The sequence below is a fragment of the Gopherus flavomarginatus genome, chromosome 2, assembly GCF_025201925.1.
Source record: "Gopherus flavomarginatus isolate rGopFla2 chromosome 2, rGopFla2.mat.asm, whole genome shotgun sequence".
Classification (NCBI taxonomy): domain Eukaryota; kingdom Metazoa; phylum Chordata; order Testudines; family Testudinidae; genus Gopherus; species Gopherus flavomarginatus.
This window is the reverse complement of record NC_066618.1, coordinates 153,981,101-154,002,975: the sequence shown is the minus strand read 5'-3', so window position 1 is coordinate 154,002,975 and position 21,875 is coordinate 153,981,101. Positions and strand designations below refer to the sequence as shown.

General features: G+C 48.5%; 1 protein-coding gene across 1 annotated transcript in view; it reads right to left on the bottom strand.

Moving 5' to 3' along the window:
• TET3 (tet methylcytosine dioxygenase 3) overlaps positions 1-21,875 on the bottom strand; it is a 163,559-nt gene that overhangs the window by 52,356 nt on the left and 89,328 nt on the right. Inside the window, exon 3 of the mRNA XM_050939813.1 lies at positions 12,784-15,436. Coding sequence (XP_050795770.1) covers positions 12,784-15,436 — 2,653 coding nt within the window. The remainder of the gene's footprint in view (positions 1-12,783; positions 15,437-21,875) is intronic.

The window sequence follows — 21,875 nt, the reverse complement described above, 5'->3', positions numbered from 1 at the left end:
GGATGTACAGTCACGCTGCTTAATGTACTACTGAAAGGAGCTCCGACGCCACAGTGATTGAGAAACTAGAAAGAATCAGTCCCATCCTTCCAGTATGGTTACTCCGCAGCCTGACTACCTTTAAGCCACGATTCCCATCAGTTCTCACGAGCCAAGGAGGGCCGTGTTGCATGAGTACTTGGACAGGGGGATTGCCAAGGAACATGTTGCCGGGGAGTCACTGTCATTTTTTCCTCTTAGCTGGTGTGGAGGTGAGATGAGGACGTACTGTAAAACCGAGAGCCTGGTTGTTAATGATCCCATGGTGCCATTCTCCAAGGGTAGGAGTCAGGAGTCCTGGCCAAAAGCCAACTTTGGTCATTAGACTCTGCCTTGCTGAAAACTTCCCCTGCAATTTCAATCATGGGAAAACAGATCTCCACTCATGTGGTGTCAAAGTCCAGGTAAAGGGAGATAGGCCAAAGCCAGCAAAGCAGGAGCGATCCTGCTTTAACACAGACGTGCAGAGAGAAGAGCAGAGCTAGGATATAAACAGAGGAAACCAGAGGAAGGAAAGGGACAATGCCAAATTCTCCAGTCAAAGCTATGCACATGGCTCCCTGGCTCTCCAGAGCCCCGCTGAGACATCAGGGAGGGTGGGCTGAGTCACTGACCAGTTAGGAAGCGGGGGCTACAAGTCAGAACTATTGGTTAACTTCACATCTTCCCCACTAACTTGGTGGGTGACCTGGGGAAAGTCATGTCCTGCCCCATGCCTCAGTTTCCTCACCTGTAAAAAGGAAAAAATAGTGCATGCTGTGAGACTCAACTCATTAATGTCTGTAAAGCGGATGGATGGCGCCTCATCCCTGCTCCGGCCACTGCCCTGCACCTGGCCAAAAATCAACACAGCCTTGTGCAACATCTCGCCGTGGGCTAATGAGCTGCATTGTACCAATACTTCTCAGGACTTTCTAGCCATATCAATTCACAGCAGGAGTGGGTGGCTGCGAGCACTATCAAGGTACAACAAGGATCCTTCATCCCCTGCTGCTGCTGGGAATCCAGGCACGGCTGTAGTGATGTTGGAGAGGATTACATGCAATGAGTTGTGCCTCAGTTTCCCCTCCCATCTTTTGCCTGTCTTGTCTAATTAGAATGCAAGCTCTCTGTGGAAAGTGCTGTCTCTTCCCAAGCATAAGCACAGCACCCAGAGCAAGGGAGTCCTGATCTTGTGACCTCTATGTGCTGCTGTCATACGAACTCTGAAAATCCCATAAAGTCAGTATAATGGAGTGGCGAATCCGACGCTGCATCAGAAATCTCAGTAGAGAGACTACAGTGTAAAACGGCCGTGTATGTTTAATTCAGCAACACGGGACTGAAAGGGAGCTCCTCGATCAGTGAGTCCAGTCCCGGCTATCATAAACTTTCTGCTCACCCCTAGCGGTTCCATCTCCAGTTTGCTGACAGTGGCTGGGGAAGTCTATATTGCCACTGTCCCTGTGGACAGAGGACATCACCCTCCAGGGTAGATAATCCAGCACCGATACCCCCTTAAAAGAATACAAAGAACTCCTCCATGAGGGCCTCAAGGCATTGAAAGCCACCTCTACCACTCCATCCCTGGGGGAGTGTTCTGCAAAGCATTCCCCGACCTCAACGCCAGCAGGACAGGAGTAATAAAATGTGGAGGCGTTCTTAAGGCAGCATTTTAACCCTGAAAGATCAGACCTTGCTTTACAACCTTGTGCCAGCCCTGAACTGGCCCGCAACAGTCATCGCAAACTGAACAGCACCACAGCCCCCCAGATGCTACGGGATTTGCATAGGCTGGGTCAGTGCTGTGCATTTTTATGAGCTCTGTGGAGAGCCGATTAGCAGAGAGAGGCTGGCACACAAACCCCTCCCCGCCCACCCCAGCCCTCCCTACCCCACCTGCTCCCCTCCAGCTCCCACGCTCGCTGCTATTCAGCCAGCTGGCCCGCCTTGCCCTCTTCATGCTGGCTGCATTTGTCTGCGATTGTCTTGGCCAGATACTGCCAAGGGAGATGGGCTGCCTTGCGCTGTTGCTGAGCTGCTTAAACCACACTGGAGTCTGAGCGGAGGTTGGCTCGGGGCTGAAGGGGCAGGATAGCGGCTCACTCAGGGCTGGATTCTGATCTCACACTGGCATAACTCCGGAGGAACGGCACGGATTCCAACAGGGGTGGCGCTGTATTGATGATGGGGTAACTGAGACCCAAATCCAGCTCCGAGGGCATTTAAAACGCTCCCTATTCAGGCAACAGCTCAGTGCAATGGCAGGAGGACAAACCATAAACATTTGGAACTCTCTGTGCATTGGTCTTCTCCAAATTCTCAAACTGTCCAGCCTCTCTACACCTGAGGCTGCAGAAGGGTCAACAATGTGCTGGAGCAGAGGTGTCTGTGCACCGCTCTCCTCCCCTGGATGGAATGTTGGTCCTGCCCTCCAGTACACGCTATGCACGAGTGACCCGGAGGCCCACCAGTGGCTCACAAGTTTGTGTCAGCAGCTCTTGTGAGGCCCCAACATACTCATTACACCTAACACACTGGTGTCATCCTGGTTATCCAGAAAATGTCCTGCAAGGTATCAAACGAAAGCCGGTGACACACCAAGTCAACAGGGCTTTTGTAAGGGGGAAATCACACCTCACCAATCTATTGGAATTGTTTGAGGGTGTCAATAAGCATCTGGACACAGGTGAGCCAGTGGATATAGTGGACTTGGACTTTCAGAAAGCCTTTGACAAGATCCCATGCCAAAGGCTCTTAAACAAAGCAAAGCAAATCTTTTCACGGTTCAGTAATGGGTTAAAATGTAGGAAGCAAAGGGGTGGAATAAATGGTCAGTTTTCACAACGGAAAGTGGTAAATGGCAGGATCTAGACTGGGACCCCAAGGATCTAGACTGGGACCTGTGCTGTTCAACATATTCAATAATGATCTGGAAAAGGGGATAAACAGTGAGATGGCAAAGTTTGCAGATGATACAAAATTACTCAAGATAGTTAAGTCCAAAGCAGACTGCCAGGAGTTACAAAGGGATCTCACAAAACTGAGTGACTGGGCAATAAAATGGCAGATGAAATTCAATGTTGATAAATGCAAAGTAATGCACATTGGAAAACATAATCCCAACCATACATACAAAACAATGGGGTCTAAATTAGCTGTTACCACTCAAGAAAGACTTGGAGTCATTATGGATAGTTCTCTGAAAACATCCACTCAATCTGCAGCCACAGTCAAAAAAGCGAACAGAAGCTTAAGAACCATTAGGAAAGGAACAGATAATAAGACAGAAAATATCACAATGCCACTATATAAATCCATGGTACGCCCACATCTTGAAAATTGTGTCAAGTTCTGTTCGCCCTATTTGGAAAAAGTACAGAGAAGGGAAAAATGATTAGGAGTATAGAACAGCTCCCATAGAAGAAGAGATTTAAAAGACTGGGATTGTTCATTTTAGACAAGCGATGACTAAGGGGGGAAATGATGGAGATCTATAACATCATGAATGGTGTGGAGAAAGTAAATAGTCAAGTGTTATTTACCTCTTCACATACCACCAGAACTAGGGCTCACTTGAGGAATTTAATAGACAGCAGATTTAGAACAAACGTAAAGGAAGTAATTCTATACACAACACACAGTCAACCTGTGGAATTCGTTGCCAGGGGATGTCGTGAAGGCCAAAAGTATAAATAAGTTAAAAAAAAAACTAGATTAGTTCATGAGAGGGTAGGTCTGTCAATGGCTATTAGTATTAGGGATGCAACTCCATGCTCTGGATGTCCATGAACCTCTGGGACTTCCAGAAGCTGGGAGTGGACAACAGAAATGGATCACTTGATAAATTGCCCTGTTCTATTTATTCCCTCTGAAGCACCTGGCACTAGCCCGTCAGAAGACAGGATACTGGGCTAGATGGACCATGGGTCTCACCCAGGATAGCTGTTATGTTCTTACTGGTCACTAGTATTAGTGTGAAATGTCTGTATTAACACTATATGAGAAATAATATATACTCCCTGATATTATTCTTTAAAGTTTGTAACCTAACACAGGGAGAAACAGGTTTTCTTCCCGACAGGGGGGAAGGGAATTATCTCCCTTCCTCTAATGTAAATTAAGCAGTGTGAAATCAACACAAAGGACGCCCAATTTGTATGCAAGTCAACAGGAAAAGCCAGGTCGTGAAGTCAGCCTAGGAAGACACCAGAGGCTAAAGCCACAGGAGGTTGTCTTGACTCTGGGGTCCAAACAGTGAGTTTTGGGGAAATATAAGGCGAAGCAAAACAACATTGCGCTAATCATCACTGAGGAGGTGCAAGGAACAGTACATATGCCGCCATGACAGCTAGATCCTGGCTGAAAGGTCATGTTAGGTAAGAAAACTGCTTTAGACAGAAGATCGTAACCTGATAAAGCTAAGTTTTAGTCACTGGACAGCAAGTTATACTTTTGTTTTATTAGTAAAACTTCTCTTTGTTTTGCCCTAAGCCAATCACAGTGCCGTAATAGCAAAGGAAAGTGTGCCTCCTCGGCTGAGCCAACGGCTAGTGTGCATATCGCCTCTTTGGAAACAGCCGAATCGGTAACTTCTGGGGGTGTCCTGGGACAGGGGTGATGTGCTATAGGAAAACTCGAGGAGGTTCAGGAACTGAAGTGCACCAAGTGTTACCAGCAAGGCAAACTACAGGCTGGCAGGGTCCTGGGGCACTGGCTAACACAATGGAGTGTCAGGGAGCCAATACACAGTTTAGCATCTGCAAACCTCTCTCTCACTGAGGCAGAAGGGCAACAAGGTAACTTGCAGTTCTGGAGCCTCCCAAAAAGCATCACAGCATGTTCCTTTAGTACAGGGGTCGGCAACCTTTTGGAAGTGGTGTGCCAAGTTTTCATTTATTCACTCTAATTTAAGGTTCCGCGTGCCAATAATACATTTTAACGTTTTTAGAAGGTCTCTTTCTATAAGTCTATAATATATAATTAAACTATTATTGTATGTAAATTAAATAAGGTTTTTAAAATGTTTAAGAAGCTTCATTTAAAATTAAATAAAAATGCAGAGCCCCCTAGACTGGTGGTCAGGACCTGGGCAGCGTGAGGGCCACTGAAAATCAGCTCGCGTGCCGCCTTCAGCAGTGCCATAGGTTGCCTAGCCCTGCTTTAGTAGTAGCAGCCCACAGAAGAGCTACTCCCTGATTCTCGACTGCCCTGCACTTGGGGCAGTTGTTTATACCAGGGCAAAATGCTGCCAAGCCAGAACGTGCAATCAAACCAAAAGTTCTAATGCTACTAGAGGGGCAGTGTGGCCTAACAGATTCAGGAAACCCAGGTTCCTGTTCCTAGCTCTCTCACTGGAATGCAAGTCACTTCCGTGCTGCGTGCCTCAGTTTCCCTGCAACATGCTGCTGGGGCACCCAGAGCTGGGAGCCACTGTGTTTCTTTCCTCCCTGCCTCAGCGAAAGTGAGCTTTGCTGGAGACTGGACTGTGTCAGCTCCTAGCCTGTCTGCCTCACCAGCAAACTCCTCAAGGCTATCCCAGTCCAAACCTTGCCTAGCAGGTGACAATCAGTGACCTCCAGCCCCCGGGCTCCTCAGAGAAGTTTCTCTGCAATGCACAGCCCCTACTGCTGTACATTGACAGAAGATATTAAGTTCGCTGCTCTTTTACGGCTTATACCTTAACTGCGGTAAACACACTCTTCCCTTCAAACACAGCCCTGAGTTGGTTTAGAGCCAAAACAAAGTAAGTGTATTACCAAAAGGGCATAGGTTAAGTGATACCGGGTAGAAAGGGTAACAAACAAACAAAAGTAAAAATACATTTTCTAATGACTGAGAACTTAACAAGCTACAGTCTTTGCACAAGGTAGTTTCCTCACCAATTTTCCTAGCCCGGCAATGGCTGGCTTGCTTTCAGCCAGGATCCCTGCAGAGGCCAAGGAGTTGGTTTTCCTTGTCCGTTAGGTGCAGGATAAGGCAAAGTCTTTCTGTGTGCCCTTATACGTCAAAGTCTGCCTTGGTTTCAAGGGCTAAATTGCTCCCTTGGGGTTCAGTCTCCTCCATGGGGTGACTCCAATTGATTACAGCTTTCCAATGTGATGCTTCCTGATGCAACTGTACAGTGTAAAATGTTCTCTCCTGCAATTTCAGATACAAATGAATAGCCCATTGAATCTGGCCACACCTGGTTTGAGGTGTTGGCCTCTTTCCTTTGTCTTGAGAAAACCTGTTTATCAACTCCCCCAACACACCTGGTTTAAACACCTTTTAATCCCAGATCTCAAAGCATAATGTCAGCGAGTATCCACAATTCCACACACAGCATTGTCACCTACATCTCACAATGATATTACTGACCAGTACATAAGAATGGCCAGACTGGATCAGACCAAAGGTCCATCTAGCCCAGTATCCTGTCTACTGACAGTGGCCAATACCAGGTGCCCTACAGGGAATGAACAGAATAGGAAATCATTGAGTGATCCTTCCCCTGTCGCCCATTCCCAACTTCTGGCAAACAGAGGCTAGGGATACCATCCCTGCCATTAGCCTCTGATGGACCTGTCCTCTGTGAACTTATCTAGTTCTTTTTTGAACCCTGTTAGAGTCTTGGCATGTACCACAGCATGCGGTTCATTTTCAAATGTTACCTTAAAAGCAGCGATACCCAGACTGAGGCTCGCAAGCTGCAAGTGGCTCTTTAATGTGTCTCTTGTGGCTCTTTGCAGAACACATTAAAACTGTGTGATTTAATTATCAACCAATCTAAATTATTAGCCAGTCAGGATGCTTTTACTGCGTAATTAACCAATTGTAGTTGATAAAATAATAATACCTGGTCAGACCTTTTGTTGTGAGAATATATAAAAATAGTAAGTTAAACAATGAATTCACATGACTGTGGCTCTTCCGGGTAACGCTGCCTGCTAATTTGGCTTCTGAACCACTGAGGTCTGAATATCACTGCTCAAAAGGCATATTTTGTACAGGTGGTACAGTATTGTGCAGCGTTTGAACATGGGGGCTATGGTCGCATTCCCCATCTGTAAAATGGGGCGAACAATACCGACACCCTCTGCAAAACACTTGGAGATCTACTGTTATTACAGAGCTCACAGATCCCCCTGTAGTTACAGAGGCAGCAGATTCCCCTGTAGTTCCAGAGGTAGCAGGCTGTAGCTTTTAGAGCAGCAGATCAGGGGTTCCAGCCACAAAGTAAACAGGGCAAAGGGCTGGAAGGAAAAGAGCTGGCAGAAGAACCCAAGGACTGGCTAGTATACATAAGCCACAGCTTTGGATCTTGGCAGCACCCATGAGCATCAGCCATGTGGTCAGGGTACGGGAGCGCAAGTAATTACATATATTTATTATCGTTATTTCTCCAGCTAAGTCAATTTGTTAAGTAGAGTGGGACTCTGCAGCTCAGAAGGAGACAACAGTAACTTGTACACCTGCTACCTTCAACTGCATCTGCTCCTGCTTCACTCCTATATGTATAGTGCTGCTGGAGCTGGCGGAGGCAGGGCTTGGTGAGAATGAACACTGGGGGCGGGGGAGGTTTAATAGAGGCTGCTGGACACAGGCAGACCCTGTGGTTCTCTCTGTCTCTCTAGCTCTCCAGCCTGTGCTGCCTAGGGTCACCACGCCGGATCTCCCTAATTCACGAGAGGGATACTCCAGCAGTATGAGAATGGTGGCTGGTGTACTTTAAAGCAGTGCTTTCCAAATGTTTTTTCTGGTCACCCAGTTGAAGAAAACTGTTGATACTCACGACCCAATGGAGCAGGAGATGAGGGGTTTGGGGTGCGGGAGGGGCTCAGGACTGGGGCAGAGGCTTGGTGTGGGGGGGTGAGGCCTATGGGGTGGGGCCAAGAGTGAGGGGTTCAGGGTGTGGGAGCAGGCTCAGGGCTGGGGGTTGGGATGTGGGATGGGGCCAGGGCTCTGGGATGGGGCCAGGGATGAGGGCTTAAGGGTGCAGGAGGGGGCTCAGGACTGGGGCATGGGGTTGGGGCGCAGGCCAAGCTCAGGTGGCTCCCAGTCAGCGGCACAGCAGGGGTGCTAAGGCAGGTTTCCTGCCTGTCCTGGCATCACAGACCGTGCTGGGCCCTGGAAGTGGCCAGCAGCAGGTCTGGCTCCTAGGCAGAGGCGCACAAGCAGCTCTGCGCAGCTCTTGCCCGCAGGCACCGCCCCCCAGCTCTCATTGGCTGGGAAAAGGCCAATGGGAGTGCGGAGCCAGTGCTCGGGGCAGGGGCAGCACGCGGAGTCCCATGGCCCCCTTGCCTAGGAGCCGGATCTGCTGCTGGCTGCTTCTAGGGTGCAGCGCGCTGTCAGAACAGGTAGGGACTAGCCTGCCTTAGCTGGGCAGAACTACCGATGGGACTTTTAAGGCCCGGTCAGTGGTGCTGACAAGAGCCACCATGATCTAGTGCTTTACATTCCGTGACCCAGTACGGGATCACGCCCCCCAGTTTGAAACCCAGTGCTTTAAAGTCATAGTCAATGAGGTTTCCAGTGCTGGCTCTAGCACTGGGGGAATGGGGGACATCAGCATGACTGGGAAGCAACTAGAGGATCAATTGATCTCAGAGGACTGCAGAGGCTTGGAAGATTTAGGGCCAGGGAAGACAATCGGCATCTTTTCTTGGACTTCCGTGGGCTTTGGATCAGCCCTTTAGAGAGCTGGTTATCCAAGGTGGAATAGCCGGTACCATTAACTGAACCCTGTTCAGACTGTGATCTCACAGAGAACTTGCTTGGCTGGGAGAATTAGTGGAGCTCTTCTGGGGCTTCCAGAGAGATTGGAGGGCTTAGGAAGTTTGCTAATCAGGGAAGAAAGTGGGCCTGATCCAAACTCCACGGAAATCAGATTCCCATTAACTTCAATGGGCTTTGGATAAAACTCAGCATGAGCTTGCCAACCTCAGAGGACCTAGAGAACTCACTCTCCCGGCAGGGAACTTGCAGTCAGGTTAACAGCACTTTCCTTGGGGCTTCAGTGAGCACAGAAGGCTCCTTAATTAGGCAGGGGTTTCCCGTTGGGTTGTTTTTTCTTTCCCACTCCTCCCCAGTCCTAATTTTTATTCCCGTCATGTCTAACTGGCCCCATGCCAAGGAAAGGAGAAAGCAAATCTCAGCTGGGCTGCAGGCGTCCAGACAGAGATCAATAAGTGACATGCAGAGGAGTCTGATTTTATTAGTCTAACAGCAGAGATACCTAATAAAGTACCAAGTCCGGCCTCCTACTTAATTGCTTTCTCTTGCAGCTTTTCTTTCTTTCTTTCTCTGCCCAAAATAACCCAAATCTTTCCTGGTAATGGAGGCAAAACTCAAACATGATGAAAGTTTCAACCAACTCCACAAACGCTGGGAGTTTCTTTGCATTTTTTTGGTGCCGTTTGGTACAATCACTGCTTTAAATTTACAAGCCAATACATAAATAAATGGCTACTGATAAAAGCTCAGTTTTTCTTTGTCCAGAAGCCAGCTTCCAATCAAACATGGGGTCTTCTTTTTGCAGCCCTCTGTTGATTTCAATACACCCCAAATTCTTTCCTTAGCTTTTCTATGCGAGTGCAACACTGGTGGAAATGCTCAGCCTATTTAAAGCCTCAGGGGGTAGGCGGAGCCTATCAGACCAGAAGGCCCACCCTCTCAGGTGAGGGAGGACTCCAATTTAACTGCAGACAGAGGACATAAAATAAAAAAACAAGGATGGGGGTTAAAGATGTATTAGCAGGAGTGTTGTAAGCAAGACACAAGAAGAAATTCTTCTGCTCTACTCTACGCTGATTAGGCCTCAACTGGAGTAGCGTGTCCAGTTCTGGGCACCATATTTCAGGAAGGATGTGGATAAATTGGAGAGAGTCCAGAGAAGAGCAACAAAAATGATGAAAGGTCCAGAAAACATGACCTATGACAGAAGATTGAAAAAATTGGGTTTGTTTAGTCTGGAAAAAAGAAGACCGAGAGGGAACATGATAACAGTTTTCAAGTACATAAAAGGTTGTTACAAGGAGGAGGGAGAAGAACTGCTCTTCTTAACCTCTGAGGATAGGACAAGAAGCAATGGGCTTAAATTGCAGCAAGGAAGGTTTAGGTTTTGACATTAGGAAAAACTTCATAGGCTCTAGGACTGGAAGAGACCTCGAGAGGTCATCGAGTCCAGTCCTCTGCCCTCATGGCAGGACCAAATACTGTCTAGACCATCCCTGATAGCCATTTATCTAACCTACTCTTAAATATCTCCAGAAATGGAGATTCAACAACCTCCCTAGGCAATTTATTCCAGTGTTTAACCACCCTGACAATTAGAAACTTTTTCTTAATGTCCAACCTAAACCTCCCTTAACCACCCTGAAAAGGGTGGTTAAGCACTGGAATTCAAATTTCCTAGTGAGGTTGTGGAATCTTCATCATTGGGGATTTTTAAGAGCAGGCTGGACAAACACCTGTCAGGGATGGTCTAGATAATACTTAGTCCTGCCATGAGTGCAGGAGACTGGACTAGATGACCTCTCGAGGTCCCTTCCAGTCCAAGGATTCTATGATGATCCAGAGTCAAAGCAAAGGATCCAGAGAAGGAGACCATGCAGAGAACCTCCAACATCACTCAAAGGAACTCTGCCTAGATTTGTGAATGGACGGGACCGGAAAAAGGACCCGCAATTGTAGAGAACCCTTCTCTCCCTACTCAGCCTTCTTCCTCCTGGACTGACAGACAGGCTGGAGAATGAGCATCCCAGTTTGTCCACAGAACAGGTACAACATAGGCTGTTTCCCCAAATGTGCCCCTGATCCCGAGGGATCCCCCTTGTAGGGCGAAGAGAGAGTTCAGCTAGCACTGTTGCAAAGGCCCACCTAGGGCCCAATCTGAAGGACACAGGAGTCTTTCAATCGATTTCAATGAGATTTAATGGAAATCTTTACAGGGACACGGTCCAGTGATTTATACCCTAAAATGTAGCTTTCTCTGCCAAAGAAAAATGGTCACAAAAATGCACAACCCAAAACTTTCAAAAAGATCCTCTAATTCTCGGGGCCTCAGTTTCTGGACGCTCCGTTGGAGACTCTTGAAAGGGGCCTGATTTCAGAGCGACTGCATACCCACACCTCTAAGTGACATCTGTCTATACAGCAGCCAGGTGTGAGGCCCCTCACCCGGATAGACTGATTCGTGCTAGGTATGCTTGTGCGCTAAAAGCGGCAGTGTGGATACTGCGGCTTGGGCAGCAGCTCTACCACGCAATCCTCTGGATCTGAGTGAGCTGGCAAAAGCCTGAGTCTCTGCAGGAGCCCCAACGGCTAGTGCAAGTCTGTCTGCCCAGGCCTGGAGGCTTGATCCCAGCTGCAATGTAGACATACCCAATGGGAGCTGCAGAAGCTCGGCCCTTCTGAAAATCAGTCCCTAAGGCCTGGTGGAAATTGGCGTAGTTCCCTTCACTCCAGCGATGTTGTGCCGATTTACAGCAGCTGAGAAGCTAACGTATATGTCCCTAAAATCTGACACTCAAAACAGGAGGCATCAAATATTAGAGTCTATTTTTGAAAACTCGACCCCTCTCCAAATAGAATTGTTTTGTGATTTCTTTATTCTCAGTTTCCACAAAACCAGGCATTTTCACTGGGATGAAATGTAAACATTCCTGGCAGCGTCAGATACCCGAACACTGCAGCTTGACTTCAGTGAAGGAGATCCATAAAGTATAACTGCCCATCAACAGGGGCAGGGAGATGGCTCAACTTCCACCACCCCCGCGGATGGAAAAACAAATGGGGGACAAATTAAAGTTGAAATTTAAGTGCACTGAGGTAGAGACTGGCAGTTGTTACAAGTCTGTACAGTACCAGGTACAGCAGGGCCTGACAGGGCATTACCACAATATACATGTTAGAATAGACTAATAAAAAAATGATGAGTTGAAAAATTGTTTCAGTTTTCATAATCTCAGGTATCACAATTAACATAGGTAGAGATTTCCTTTTAAAGATCTAATTTGATTTTAGTAGTATATCATTAGGAATATATGCACGTAGAATCATCGGTCAGAAGGGACCGCAAGGGTCATCTAGTCTAACCCCCTGCCAAGATGCAGCATTTGTTTTATCTGTCAGTGGTTTTCAACCTATTTACCATTTCAGGCCACATCCAATACTACCTGTATGGCCCTGAGGATGTCACATGGGCCGCAGCTATGTGCTGATTGGGCCACAAGCAGCTCACGGGCTAAGAACCACTGAACCATCCGAGACAGATGGCACATCTCTCACTCATACCTATTCTGCTACTGATGTGGAATCTTTAACAGTGTGCTCATGCATGCACCTCTCCTCCCTCCCTCCCCTCCCGCAGTTAAATGTCTTTGCAGTTCATCTTAAAATAATTGCAACGGATTCCAGCATATCCCACAAATCCTGACTGGGAAAACAATCCCTGTTCATCACTTCCCAGCTTTATTTTGTCCAGGATACTTACAAAGATGCTAGAATCCGTGTATATTTCCTCCTGTGTTGCAAACCTGTTCATTTATTTTTTGCATCAGAGTGAAATTCACCCCTTGCGCAGAGGATCAGCACAAGAGCCTACATACCACTCCAGTCATGAGTCCTCAAAGGAGTGGTGCAAAGGGCCTCATGTGGGTTCTCTGTACAGGGGTGAACACACACATACAACCTTCTGCAGTCTTTATTTAGCCCAAACACCCCCCATAGCGTAGGAGATCCAGATCAGGCCCTTGTAAGCCATGGAGAAGCGGCTTCACTTACCCACGCAGTCGCAAGTGGGGAATTCTGCTTGAGCCCGCTTGGCTGGGGTGTCCAATAAACTTTTTGTTGGCGTATCCAGGTATTTCAAAGGAGATTCCAAAAATCCACTGAGGGTTGGCGCGAACGGCACATCGTTCTTGGTCGGGGTCCCGTCCAGGTAAGTGGCATCCGCGTTTTGGTTTTCCTCGGAGTAAAAGCAAGTGGTTGACACCACGGTGATAGCACCAGAAGATTCTATTTTAATCTGCTTGGGGGACCTAGCTGCAAAGGGGTTCTCAAAATGCTGCCCCATCCCGGGCGACAGCGAAAAGCCTTTGGATCCCACTTCGGGAGCTTCGGCCAGGGGTGGCACTCCATCTTCGGCAGCCGGCACTTGGAGGGTTGTGTCTGAGCCCCCTGGCAGTTCTGGAGAGTGGCTCAGAGAAGACGACTGGTGGGAGAGAGGCTGGGGGGGCAGCCCATCAGTGAGTGGAGCCGAGAGGTCAGAATTCTGCAGGCTGAAATTTTCCCCGAACTCCGCCTCGAACTGCCTGATCAGCTCCTCCAGCTTGTCGTCCACCATGAGCGAGTTCTGGGCCGGCAGTGGGTCCGATGAGTTTAAGGGCTTGGGGGGAGCTTGGTCCTGCCCGTCGCTGGAGGAAACAGCAGAGCAGCAGGGCGCGTAGCTGGAGACGGGAGTGCCGGGCGGGGTAGGGCGGCACACAAAGTTCTGGTGAAGGTGATGCTGGCCGTTTTCCTCTGGACTCCCTTGGCTGAGAGCGCCCATTTCCTGAGTGTTGGGAGCCTGGCTTCTGTCGTCCAGCTGCTGGTGCAGCGGAGACTGTGCAGCGGAGATGGGTGTGAATAGTGCAAGAGGCGGGGACTTGACAGGGGTGTTGGGGGGAGGCTGCTCAGTCTGCATCTCTTCCGTCGGGAGCTCAGGGGCGATGGCTGAGTGAAATCCTTCCAAGCTAATTTGCCTCAGGGGCAGGAACAGTGGTTGCGAATCCTTCTGCTTGGACTTCTTGATCTGGACTTGCTTCCGGAGTGGCTTGACCTGGGGGGGTTTGTCGGGCTGAATTTTCTTCTTCTTCTCTTTGATCTGCTTTTCAGATGGCTTCGGAAGCAGGACTTGAGAGCTGGGAGCCCACCAGTTGGGCAGCTGGTCCTGTGGGCCCGGCTGGGCCAGGTTCTGGTCCAGGAAGAGATTGCGCTTATGATGGAGGTGCTGCTGCAGCACCATCTGGGTCTTCTTATGGAAGTCCGTTTCTTGCAGCAGATGTGACATGTGCTGGCTGGCGGCCAGCTTGGGATGGCCACCCCCAGCTTCCTTCTTCAGAGGCAGGACCAGCGGCTCTTGCTTCGGCTTGACAGCTTTGACCTTGTTGGGCATGGCTTCAGGCCTCTTAAACACCGACTTGATGTAATCGTTAGCGCTGCCCAGCAGCTGCTCCAGCTCAGCCATTGGGTCGCTCACCGAGGTGGGCGCGTCGGAGTTGAGCATCCACAAGTTGTTTTTTGGCTTGGGTTCTTCGTCCCACAGCTCAGGAAATTCCAGTTTCTGGGGGGTGGAGGTGAAATTGGGGAAGAGGCCTGCAGGCTCCCGGGGGGCGCTGGGTTTGAGAATATACTGGGGGTCCGCCGGCTGCCAAGAGGACTGTGTCAGGGCCCGAGATGTCTGGAGCACGTTGTGTCCGCCATAGGGTTGTGCATTCTGGCTCTGCTCATTGCTGGATGTGGGTAGCACCGGGGGTTCATCTGGGCTGAAGGGGGACGAACAGACCAGCTGCTCCTTGGAGGCGAATGATACGGATGGCAAGGGGCTGCCAGGAGTGGCTGGAGTCACCCTGGCTGGCGGTGGGAGAGCGGATGACAGCTGGGTCAGGGCTTCTATGGCGATGGCTGTCTGGAGGCTAATGTTCTTCTCCTTGGCGATGTTCAGTGCACTTTGGGAAAAGGGGAGGCCATCTGAAGGGCATGGCTTAAGCGTCTCCACCACGGCAGGCACCTGATTGGGAGTAGCACCTTTGTCTAAGGGCTGGTGGTGGGCGTCGCTGAGATGCTGGGATGAGTGGGTCTGCCCCTCCCCAAGGGCCGACTTGATCTTCTGCTCCAGCCACTCCAGGTAGTCGGGACACTCAGGGCCGTCACAGTTGCAGTTGGGGGGCTTCATGCCATGCTTGGCCAGGGTCAGGGCTGCCTTCAGGGCGTTCAGGTCCTCACCTTCAGGGATGCCGTCGGGATGGGGGAGCACTGGGTTGCCCGCCCCTCCCCGGCTCATCTCCAGGTTGAATTTCTCATACAGCTGCGTGCTCAGCAGTGACGGGGACCCAGCGGCTGGCATTCCGTAGGAAGACATGGCCTCGGCCACGGCGGAGAAGGCCACCAGGTTCCGAGCATCCTCCAGGTTCGCATCGTTGGTGGCGTCCCCCCGGCCCGGGGCCGAAGCACTATCCCATTTGGCTTTCTCGCTGGAGAGCTGGGCGACAGGCTGGCTGGCAAGCCAGCCATCCGTTTCCATTAGCAGGGCACTTCCCCCAGCCTGCCGGCTCCCCCCATTCACCAGGCTGGGCCTGCTTCCTTCGTTCAACCTTCTTTCTTCAACATAGTTAATTGGCCCTTCTTCCATTTGGCCTGTTTTGGGTCCATCAACTGGGTTGCCCTCTGAACCTGTCTGAGAGGATGGAGAAAAGCAGAGAGTAAATACCCACATAGCCACCCTGGCACCCCCAGATCATCCTCTTTTAGGGTGAAATCTGCCCCCACTCCGCCCCGAGAGGGCCAGTAGGAGGCCAAAGCACCACCTGAGTGGTACCAATAATGGGCATGCCAGAGTAGAGCAGGCGCCAGCTTTTTAACCATAGTGTCATCTGAGGCCTTGGCTGCCTGTAAACTTGCACTGGTTTAACAAAACCAGTGCAAACCCCGGTGTGGATGCTCTTATTCCGGTTTATTTCACCTTACCTGACAGTGTTTTCCAATCGACTTAATCTAGACTGGTTTGAATTGAAATCAGAGCATCCACACGGCATTTGGCATTGGCTTAACCACATTGGTTTAGGCTAAACAGGTGCAACTCTGTGTGGACAAGTCCTGAACATGCTCACAGCAAGTCTGTGACACAGGGGCTAAAACGCCAGTCCCTTGTCTACATTAGTGCTCCCAGATGCACCAGTGGTAGCAACAATGGGAAATGTTGAAGATCTAATGAAGACTGGGTGTACGAATGGGATCTTCCCAGGAGCAAGGTGCATACCTCACCTTCCCAGGAGCAAGGTGCACCTCACAAGGTGCATACCCCAGCGAGCAAACCCTTTTAAAGGCACAAGCCTCACTCACCTTCCCCTGCTCCTTTTGTTCCTTTCCTCACTGATTCTAGCCCTGAAAGATACCTGCTTGGATCTCTTTCTGCCTCTCTGTTTCCTTTTCCTCTGCTCCGTCTGTTTTCCCCTCTCTGCCTGTGTCGCTCAGCTCTGGGAAATGTTATCACAGAATCGGAAAAAAGTTAGAGACGGGAAATAGCTCTCAGTGTGGGTCAGCTAGTCCATCTCTCAGCGGACAGGTGCAGCTCCCTCTGGACGCTTTTCGAGTGCTTTCCTACCTCTGGCTAAACAGTGGCTGGAGGTGGCTTGCAAATCTCCAATGTCTGCTCTCTACCTCCACTCTCCATGGGGTGGTGAGTGAAACCGACTGGATGGAAATGACTAGATTGCATTCAGGGTGATGGTGGGTTGGGCTGACTATGAAGATTTATGACATATGTGGAACAAATTTGGAGGGTCTCTGTCCCAATGCTTGCTGTCACAAAAATCGCCACCAGAACCAGTACCAATTGGCTTCTTCGTTAGCAGCCTTGACAGAAGAATCAAACGGGCCATATAGAGCAAACTCGCCTCTTAGCTTCAGGCTGAGGTCAGCAGCACAGGGCAGCTGGTGCTGTAGCTCTGATCAAAGCGTGGACAGGGCCCAAAAGGGAGAAGTTTGAGCGTGTAGGTCAAGAGGTTGCTCTCTGTTTGACCCCAACTCTAGACCTAGCTGGGAAATCTATTCCTGCTGCTGTAGTCAGCGCCTTGTGCATTGCATGTGTGAAAGTCCAGATATAAGCCAGTGGGGTCTCCGGAGTGGGCCAGTTTATTGCAAGCGGAAGCAGAGTGACTAGCTGCATAAACAAGTGTCAGCTCACAAGACCAGAGCGCCTGGCTTGTGGCATTCCAGCATCACAGGCTTCCAAGCGATATCAATCACAGCGCCTGCACAGCTGGCCCTGGGGCAGGGACACAGACAGCCCTAGGGTGAGGCAGTATACTGGGAGGGGACATTTTAAATCTGCTCTCCAGTCCGTCTCGGGGAGAGGTGATTGGAGTGGATCTCCGTAAAGGCAACGCAAGCAGCATATAATACTCTGCACTCAGCAGATCTCAAACCATTTGTAAGCATTCTTACCTCCAGATTACAGATGGGCAACTGAATCACTCAGGGATTAAGTGACTTTCCATATGGAGTCAGAGTCAGGAATAGAAATATGATCTCCTGAGAGGAGGCAGCATGGTCTAGCAGATAGATCACTGGTGTGTGATTCAGAAGACCTGGGTTCTATTCCCACTACTGGCCTGCTGGATGATCTTGCAAAAGTTACTTTGCCACTTTGTGCCTCAGTTTCCCCATCTAAACACAAGGATGATAATACTGAACTGCTCCACAAAGAGGTTTGAGATCTACTGATGGAAAGCAATGCATGCATTATTGTAATGCCCAGACGTGCTCTATCATGCCACACTGACTCTTAATGCCCACCTCAGTTAATCCTCATTATACCCTTAGGAGGTAAGTTTCATTGCCTCCACATTACAGATGGGCAAACTGAGGCACAGCCCCAAAGCCTATATTTCCAATCATTCTGGCTGCTTGATTTTTTGTAGGGGGCCTAATCTACAACACCTACAGCCTGATTTTCGAGGTGCTGAGCACCTGCAGCTCCCATTGACTTCAACTGGAGCACTGGGTGGTTGGCACCTCTGAAAACCAGGCCGAAGGTATCTCATGTTGGGCACCTAAAAGTGGAAGCACTTAAAATTAGTGGCCCTTGCAAAGTGACCTGGCCAAGGCCACACTGGAAGTCAGTGGCAGAGCTAGGAAATGAATGAGGGCAGTCTCTACCTACTGGACCACAGCTTCCGTTGTGAAAACACCCCAGAGTTCTTTCTAGATTGTGCATATACATACGGCTCACCCACTGTCTATAGACATACAGCTCAGCCACTCAACACTGGAATACAGCCATCTCTACCCAAAGGAGGCTAAAATGCACTGTTTCAGGAGGGGAAGTTGAGAATGAACTTTTCCTATTGAAATAACAAGGGGATTTTTCCAGAGGCTCAAAACAATCCCCCAGGAAATCACGGCTCACTGCAACAACCCCTCCTATTGCAAAAAGCATCATGCAATCCCCACAGCAATTCCAAGAAGCAGAGCCTTTGGTTAGCGTGCCTATTAACTGTAACCTACAAGCCCAATTTGGGGAATAAAATGCATGCTAATTCAAGGGGATCTATTTCACCTCTTCCATTCTTTGCCTCTGGGCTGAGCTGTGTCAGTTTAACCTGGCTTCTGCCAATGTCACTTAGATCAATTAGGGACGGGTTTAAGCTAAACCCAATTAACAGCATCTATACAGGGTTTTGCACCAGTTTGAATAAACCAGTTTAAACACCAATAAAAGTTAAACTGATGCTACTTGTGTGTGCATAGACAAGGCCTCACCAGGTGCAAATTTGCATGCAGACAACCCCTAACTTTAAACAGGGAGCCCCTCACCCTACCATCTGCCTGTCATGTGATAGGCACTGATTTCACACTCAGCCCTTACATCTCAGCAGTAACGATGGGGGAGAATAGGCCCCTTAGGAGATCTGCAGACCGGAGAATGCAATTTTCATGACCCAACATTCTCTTGCTCCGTGATGCTACTTTTAAACCACTCTATGGCACATTTAACCAAGACTGAAAGGAAGTGAGTGGCTGGAGAGGTGGGATGCGAGTGGATAGCTTCCTGAATGCTAAAAACATAACAATCCTTTTCGGAAAAAGAGCAGTGGGGGCCAGAGTGCCCCACCTCCCAAAGTGGTCTGTTTACCAGCACTTAGGGACAAGAATTTTTATATGGCCACTGTCACGTGCAGTAGTTTTAACACCAGATTAACGTAGTGTAGGGAACAGTGCTGAATCAGCTGGGGGACAAACCAGAGAGGACCTATCTGCTCAAAGTACAATAGCTTCCTACATGATCCTGCGAGGAGCTAAGAGCATCTTTGTCTCCTTTGAAAAACCTTTTCCAACACAGCAAGAACGACATTTGCAACACTGCCCCCTAGTAAATAAAAAGTAGAAACCAGTAACAAACAAGCAAATCAAATACCTCATGTGAAGCTTTTTACCCGAAAAGGGAAATGTGCCCAATTTCATGAAGTCCACTAGTGCAACAGTTTTCAACCTTTTTTCACTTGTGGACCCCTAAAAATTGCCAAATGGAGGCATAGTCTGCGGATCCCCAGAGGGCTGCGGATCACAGGTTGAAAACCACTGCACTGGAGACAGCATTATAAGTACTGCTATTGATTTTGTACGGAAGGTGCTCAAATACAATGGTGATACGTGGTTGTATAAAAACAACTGGACGGATCCCTGCTAAAAGGCAAACATATCCTTGTTAACAGATGTATTTTCCACAAAACATTTCAAAGGAAACTAAAAACATATCACTCCATTCAAAATTTGCCGAGGAACTTTATTTTATTTTTCATGTAAATGAAATAAAAAGACCCCAATCATTTACATTCAAATTGAACATTTTCTTCTTCCTTTTTTCCACTGGAGTAAAAAGGGGGAGGGAAAACCACATTGAAAATGTTTCGTTCTGAAGTGAATCAAAATGAAATTTTCCTTTCGACAAAATAATTTCTTTTTTCCTGCGGAAAATTCCATCTTATTCAAAAAGGAATATTCCTGCCCCCACCTCCAAAAGAAAAAATCTTTCTGACAAAACAATTCTGACTGCTCTAGTTAAAATCCAAATGGGTATCTCTATTGCTCTATTAGCCCAGCACAGCAGTCACTGTTGCTGGGAGTTATCAATGACCTACAGGGATTTGGCATCAAAGGGTTCTAGGCTGGGCCCTTTGTTTAGCAAGTGCTTATGTTATGGGGGCATACAAATACCAGAAGTGACTCCTAGAAATTACTGTTAAAATGAGGGCAGTGTAATGCCATGGGCTGAATTAAGGCTAAACAAGGCCTATTCCCCCAGTGATTCAAACCACCCTCCCTTTTACCTGGACAGATTTTTCCTACTCCTAGAGCAGATCTATCTCTGCCAGCACTTCTGGTGATGAAGCCTCACCTTGATCCTCCTCCTAAACAGGCGATTTTGGGTGCTGTGCTGCTGACTGCCCCTCTGACTCACTGCCCCAGATGCCAGGATTCCTGAGCCTTCCCTAATCCAGCCCTGTGCCAGTTAGAGATGACGGTGGGGGCATAGCATGCTGGATGCCAGCGCTGGACAGGAAAATTCTTGCAGAGGTTTCAAAGTACGGGGCATGTCTGTACACTTAATCCTTAAGAGACTGATCAGCATTCAGGCAGCGGACCTCTACAAAACACCTTTAAGGCCGGGGGTCAGGGAGAGAATGCTAGTGTCACTCTACCCTCCCCAGTCCACTAGCTACAGGCACAGGGTAAACATCCTACAGCATGTGCATTTTTATGAAGCCTGAGTATTTCTAAGTGAAAACTGTTTGAAGGTTGATTGCGGAAGGCAGACACGCCACTTGAGTTCAGGCTGGTTTCTAAACTGCAGATAAGCATGTTGCTGACTACAGACAAAAGCTGCATAATGAAATACGGGCCACTCCCAGCTAGTCAAAAGACTTTCCTGCCTGAGAAGTCGTTCAAGCTCAATCCTGCACACAAAACGCCTGCTGAGTTCAGTGGGAGTTCTGTCCGAGTAGGTGCCACAAGTTGAGGCCATAAAGGTTTCGGGATATTCTGACATATATAACAAGACCTTATAAGGTTAAACACACACAAACCTGACATAAATCAGCAAATCTCCACTAACATTGGTGGATCTCTGCTGATCTATGCTAGCTGAGGTTCTGACTTCAACTTGAAAGGGGCTCAGATTTCAACTTTGAAGGAACAGAGAGCTGAGGGTTTGTCTCTCTCTTACGCTTCGGCAATGCACGTACAGCTTTCCAATACCAACAGTGCTTCAATGAAATGAACTGAAGTGAACTGCCTGGAAGCGGCGTACCTCTTCTTGGTACAAGCAATACCTAAGCTCTCTCTAACTAAAAGCTTAAATTCTTTTCTGTTTTGTTTTTGCAATTTGCTGACTGCACGACAGCACTTTGCGTCGTCGATTTTACTATTTTTCCACGTGCAGTCAGTTAGCAAAGTACAAACCAACTAACTTCAAAGACCCCTATAAACATCCACTGAGGAAGAGGAAAACCACCCTTGTTAAAAATCCTTTGGCATGGAAATTTTAAAACAAGATTTTGGGACATTCAAATTTGAAAGAGGAATAAATGGAAATGTTAAAAAAATGAAGCTGGTCATTTCCCTTTAAACAATCATTTTTATAGCCTCTCGTCCGGCAAACCCTTATTCTCAAGAGCCAACCCACCATGGACTGCAAGCTAAAAATGATGAAGAATGCAAAGAATCTCATCTATTATTATTTCTATCATCTTAGCATTTTAGCAGCACTGTACAAACACAGAATAAAGAGACGGCCTCCACCCCAAACAGCTGATAATTTAAGTGCTGCTTCTTATAAACACCAATATAAGCCCTACTTGGCCATCCAGACCTGGTCAGTAAAATATCTAAGCCCATCCTTAAAGTGATGGAATCCTCCCACTACTATATCATTATACCCACTTTACAGCTGGGGAAACCAAGGTAGAGGGTCCAATCCACTGCTAGCATAAACAGGCACAAGCCTAGAGAAATCAGTGTCCGCAAGGGGGTTGAATCTGGTACAGGGAGATCAACGGCCTGGAATCTAGCGGAGTCTTTGATGCAAGCGCTCTCTTTTCCAGGGCATTGTCTAC